The sequence below is a fragment of the Trypanosoma grayi genome (assembly GCF_000691245.1).
Source record: "Trypanosoma grayi strain ANR4 Tgr_881_V1, whole genome shotgun sequence".
Taxonomy (NCBI): domain Eukaryota; phylum Euglenozoa; class Kinetoplastea; order Trypanosomatida; family Trypanosomatidae; genus Trypanosoma; species Trypanosoma grayi.
In genome coordinates this window covers 918-7019 of record NW_008826500.1, presented here as the reverse complement: position 1 = coordinate 7019, position 6102 = coordinate 918, and the positions used below count along the sequence as shown (strand labels likewise).

General features: G+C 54.0%; 2 protein-coding genes across 2 annotated transcripts; both read right to left on the bottom strand.

The window, feature by feature from the left end:
- Positions 1 to 708: 708 nt before the first annotated feature.
- On the bottom strand, positions 709 to 2517 carry DQ04_08811020 (pyruvate transporter 0; the record flags this gene model as incomplete). The annotated part of the gene is made up of 1 exon (XM_009315702.1): positions 709 to 2517. One exon carries the CDS (start codon positions 2515 to 2517, stop codon positions 709 to 711), a length of 1809 nt encoding a protein of 602 aa, XP_009313977.1.
- Positions 2518 to 3536: 1019 nt separating this feature from the next.
- DQ04_08811010 (hypothetical protein) lies at positions 3537 to 5567 on the bottom strand (the record flags this gene model as incomplete). Its single annotated transcript, XM_009315701.1, has 1 exon — positions 3537 to 5567. One exon carries the CDS (start codon positions 5565 to 5567, stop codon positions 3537 to 3539), a length of 2031 nt encoding a protein of 676 aa, XP_009313976.1.
- Between the last annotated feature and the right edge of the window lie 535 nt (positions 5568 to 6102).

Sequence of the window (6102 nt, the reverse complement as noted above, 5' to 3'; positions counted from 1 at the left end):
GCGAGCACGAAACATCAGACAGAGCGGCATGCAAGCACAACAACCACACAGTACAAGTGCTGCCAAGTCTTCACAGCGCCCTGGCTTCGCGTTGTGTACGTTGTGACGGTGAGGACAACCCCCTTATATTTGGTTTTCTCAGTTCTAAAAATGTGAGACGGCCCCCTTGCGGCTGCACATAGCGCACAAGCACGTTTTTGCCCGTGTGCTGACGTTGGTGCCCCTCCGATCACGACCATAAATAACGCGTTTTAATGCAGAGGGGAATAATGAAACAAAACATCTCTTCGCCCTCAATGTGAGACGAAGCGGCGCGGAGGGCAGACCAGGGGTGGCTAAGAGAGGACACTGCCGTGGGAGGAAGAGGGCCCAGCCTCAGCGGTCACCGCACAAGTCGCAGCCAAAACCACACACACACAGCCACAATGAGGTCACGAAATCATACACATCATCAAAACAATTGGACAATGTATTCGTTTTGAAGGTAGCTCGAAAATAAGAAAATTCATTGACCATTCCCTCTTTTCCGTCCAGTACTGGAAACTTTGCGTCCGGGAAGTCGCTTTCTACCCCTGCACATTCAGCAGCACTCACACAACAGTGCACTGGGATGTTGGTACCCTTAACGAACAAAAAACAAACATGGAGTAGAAGATACGAAAAAAAAAGATATTACTCATAGAGTAACGACAAGAAATCAACCCCTTACTACTCTACACGATTACCGCCCTCGAAGGGCTCTGGGGGATCTGTTGCCAATACATCGTTGCCGCTACGCTTTGGCATGCCAAGAGACGCCTCTTCACGGTCCTTCTCCGCCGTGAAGCGGGCAAAACGCAAGTGCACAAGCACAGCTGCGAAGGTTGCAAGAACATTGATGGCCATTAGGATGAACATCTGGTTCCGCACGCACATAGGATCATTGCAAGCAGGAAAAGTGCCTTGTTGATGTGCTTGTGAGTCGTACATCTCACCGAACATGAAGCGGTTCAGTGCAATTGACGCCACAAAACCAGAGGAGAAAAGGAAATCGTAGTGCTTTCCGGCGTCGCGAGCGTACATCATGCGGGCTGCTAGGACGCCTCCGCCCCAGCCAATGCCGTTGCCCATGGAGCCAAGCAAGAACGGCAGAATCAGCGCCTGCTGCGGGAGAACAGCGAAGAATAGAAACGCCACAAACAACAGGAGCGGGCCGAGGGGTAGTGCGATCGTCGTCAGCACCCGTGTTTTGCCTTCCCGATGCCGATTCATCAGAATCATGTCAAGAACCCCTACAGATATGCGCCCAATGGCGCTTCCCACAGCCATGATGGCAACGTACAGCGTCAGCGTCGGGGTGTCCACCTCACCGTAATTCTTGCTGCGGTAGATCTGCGCGGCGTTCATCTGCATGACCGCACCTGTACCCCACGCACCGAAGCAGGTAAACCAAAGCCCCCACAGGTGCAGAGAGAGTAAGTGGACCCAGAAGGAGGCACGGTACTGCGGCGCCACACGGTTCGCCACCCTCCCCGTCCCGCTCCCATCGGCATCGTCACTGTTCACTTCATCCACAGGTGCCGACCCGTCCAGCTGCTCGGTGGCCGCCTCCCCGATGCCCTCCATGTGCGTCGGCTTCACAGGCGTGTAGCGGCCCAGGAACTGGAACGGCAGCGCTATCACGGAGAACGACGCCAGCAGCACCACGGCAATGATCGCAATCGCCAGGTAGCCCCCATGAGACGTCTTCACGTACGCCGTCGTAATCGACTGAGTGGTAGAGAAGACAAGCACGGCAAGAACCAGCGCAAATCCGATCCTCAGCCGCCGCATGGGGGCACGCTGCTTCATGTAGAGCTCAAGCGTCCCAGATCGCTCGGCCCACTCCTCCGCGCTCAGCCGCTTCTTCGTCCAGTCGCACGGGAAGTACATCGGAAGCCGAATAAAGTAAGTGCCAACAAATGCGCACACCAGAGCCTGTGCACCAAGGAAGTACGCGTAGCCGGAGTAGTTGTTGTCACTGAGATCGTTAGAATCAACTGCTTTGAACCAGCCGTTGAAATACGCCATCAACACCGAGGTGCCAAGCCCACTGAACGTCTTCTGGATCATGACAACGTACCCGCGATCCATAGGGAGTTGCAGCATCAGCGGCATCACGGCAGACACATCCATGGAAGGGATGCCAAGATGTGCAATGCCCATGTAGATGGAGAAGAGCACAGTACTGGCGGTCTGGATCTTGTCATCAAATGTCAGACCAAACAAGCCAAAGCCCACGAAGACAAGAAACCCCGCGAGCGGAAGCACGACCATGGGCCCGGCGAAGTCAAACAGCATACCACCCAGGAAGCTGCAGTAATTCACACAGTTCCCAACAGTGGTGATAGTCGTGATGTCAGTTTGGGACAGACCATACTTGTTCCTCATGTGTTCAGTGAATATACTGAAGCCATACGTGGAGGAAACAACGAGTCCAGCGTATACACCGGCCACAAGCATCCGCATGCGGAACAAATCGTCGACAAGTTGCACCATGATTACACCTATGCGTCTACCACAAGCAGCAAAAAGTGGGCGAGCACGAAACATCAGACAGAGCGGCATGCAAGCACAACAACCACACAGTACAAGTGCTGCCAAGTCTTCACAGCGCCCTGGCTTCGCGTTGTGTACGTAGTAACGGTGAGGAAACACCCTTTTTTCTTTCACTCCAAAAAAAAACAAAAAAAAACTAAATGACGTTGTCGCGGCTGCACACAGCACACACACACACACACAATTCTTCCTGTTTGCTGTCGTTGGCCTCCCTCCGATCACGACAATATAAAAAACGCGTTTTAATGCAGAGGGGAATAATCAAACAAAACATCTCTTCGCCCTCAATGTGAGACGAAGCGGCGCGGAGGGCAGACCGGCTGCGCCAACGCAGGCACCCCAGTGGGAGGAAGAGGGCCCAGCCTCCGCGGTCACCGCACAAGTCACAGCCAAAACCACGCATACACATCCACAATGAGGTCACGAAAGCATACACATCAACAAAACAATTGGACAATGTATTCGTTTTGAAGGTAGTTCCAAAAAAAAAAAATTCATTTATCATTCCCTCTTTTCCGCCAGGTAGTGAAAACGTTGCGTTAGGAAAGTCGCTTTCTACCCCTGCGCATTCAGTAAAACTCACACAGCGGCGCACTGGGATGTTAGTAGTTTCAACGCACAAAAAAAAAAGCAGGGGCGAGAAGAAAGAAAAAAAGAATACTATCCATGGAGTAACGACAAGAAATCAGGCCCCTTACTACTCTACCCGATCACCGCCGTCTGGAGACTCTGGGGGATTTGTTGCCAATACATTGTTGCTGCTACATTTCGGCGTGTCAAGAGAGGCCCTTTCACGGTCCTTCCCCGCCGTGAAGCGGGCAAAACGCAAGTGCACAAGCACACCTGTGAGGGTTGCAAGAACATTGATGGCCATTAGGATGAACATCTGGTTCTCCACGCACACAGGATGATCACATTCCGGGGCCTCCGGGCGCTTGCTTGCCTCTGCGTCGTACATCTCACCGAACATGAAGCGGTTCAGTGCAATTGTTGACACAAAACCGGAAGAACATAAGAAATTGTAGTGCTTCCCGATGTCCTCGGAATACATCATGCGGGCTGCAAGGAGACCCACGCCCCAGCCACCGCCGTTGCCCATGGCNCACGCACACAGGATGATCACATTCCGGGGCCTCCGGGCGCTTGCTTGCCTCTGCGTCGTACATCTCACCGAACATGAAGCGGTTCAGTGCAATTGTTGACACAAACCCGGAAGAAAACAAGAAATTGTAGTGCTTTCCGGCGTCGCGAGAGTACATCATGCGGGCTGCTAGGAGACCCACGCCCCAGCCAGCACCATTGCCCATGGCGCCAAGCAAGAACGGCAGAATCAGCGCCTGCTGCGGCAGGACAGCAAAGAAAAGGTATGCCAAAACAAGGAGAAGCGGACACAGCGGCATTGCGATCGTCGTCAGCACCCGTGTTTTGCCTGCCCTGTGCATTGCGGTGAGTTTCAGGTCGAGAATCCCCATGGACATGCGCCCAATGGCGCTTCCCACAGACATGATGGCAACGTACAGCGTCAGCGTCGGGGTGTTCACCTCACCGTAATTCTTGCTGCGGTAGATCTGCGCGGCGTTCATCTGCATAACCGTGCCTGTGCCCCACATACCGAAGCAGGTAAACCAAAGCGCCCACAAGTCGACCGTCAGCAAATGAGCCCAGAAGGAGCCATGATACTGCGGCGCCACACGGTNTTTGCCTGCCCTGTGCATTGCGGTGAGTTTCAGGTCGAGAATCCCCATGGACATGCGCCCAATGGCGCTTCCCACAGACATGATGGCAACGTACAGCGTCAGCGTCGGGGTGTCCACCTCACCGTAATTCTTGCTGCGGTAGATCTGCGCGGCGTTCATCTGCATAACCGTGCCTGTGCCCCACATACCGAAGCAGGTAAACCAAAGCGCCCACAAGTCGACCGTCAGCAAATGAGCCCAGAAGGAGCCATGATACTGCGGCGCCACACGGTTTACCACCCTCCCCGTCCCGCTCTCATCGGCATCCTCACTGTTCACTTCATCCACAGGTGCCGACCCGTCCAGCTGTTCGGTGGCCGCCTCCCCGATGCCCTCCATGTGCGTCGGCTTCACAGGCGTGTAGCGGCCCAGGAACTGGAACGGCAGCGCTATCACGGAGAACGACGCCAGCAGCGCCACGGCAATGATCGCAATCGCCAGGTAGCCCCCATGAGACGTCTTCACGTACGCCGTCGTAATCGACTGCGTGGTAGAGAAGACAAGCACGGCAAGAACCAGCGCAAATCCAATCCTCAGCCGCCGGATGGGGGCACGCTGCTTCATGTAGAGCTCAAGCGTCCCAGATCGCTCGGCCCACTCCTCCGCGCTCAGCCGCTTCTTCGTCCAGTCGCACGGGAAGTACATCGGAAGCCGAACAAAGTAAGTGCCGACAAGTGCGCAGAGCAGAGCCTGTGCACCGATGAAGTACGCGTAGCCGGAGTAGTTGTTGTCATTCAGATCATTAGAATCAGCTGCTTTGAACCAGCCGTTGAAATACGCCATCTGCACCGACGTGCCAAGCCCACTGAACGTCTTCTGGATCATGACAACGTACCCGCGATCAATAGGGAGTTGCAACATCAGCGGCATTGCACCGGCGCCATCCAGAGCAGGGCAACCAAAAGACAGGATACCGCTAAAGATGGAGAAATGAACCGCAGTCGGGTTGGAAACGACGTAGCCGTCAAACGCCAGGCCAAACAGACCAAAGCCCACGAAGGCAAGAAGCCCCGCGAGCGGAATCACGGCCATGGGCCCGGCGAAGTCAAACAGCATACCGGCAAGAAAGGTGCAGTATCCAACACAGTTCCCAACAGTGCTGATAGTCGTGATATCGGTCTGCGAGAATCGGTACTTGTTTCTCAGATGCCCGGTGAATATACTGAAGCTGTAAGTAGAGGAAATGGCAATGCCAAGATAAACGCCCGCCACAAGCATCCGCATGCGGAACAAATCGTCGACAAGTTGCACCATGATTACACCTATGCGTCTACCACAAGCAGCAAAAAGTGGGCGAGCACGAAACATCAGACAGAGCGGCATGCAAGCACAACAACCACACAGTACAAGTGCTGCCAAGTCTTCACAGCGCCCTGGCTTCGCGTTGTGTACGTAGTAACGGTGAGGAAGCCCCTTTTTAGTATCTACTTTTTTTTTAAAAAAGCGACACCGACTCCTGGGGGCTGCACTCAGCGCACAAGCACGTTTTTACCCGTGTGCTGTCGTTGGTGCCCCTCCAATCACGACAATATAAATAATATGTATCAATGCAGAGGAGAATAATCAAACAAAACATCTCTTCGCCCTCAATGTGAGACGAAGCGCCGCGGAGGGCAGACCAGGGGTGGCTAAGAGAGGACACTGCCGTGGGAGGAAGAGGGCCCAGCCTCCGCGGTCACCGCACAAGTCACAGCCAAAACCACACACACACAGCCACAATGAGGTCACGAAATCATACCCATCATCAAAACAATTGGACAATGTACTCTTTTTGAAGGTAGCTCGAAAA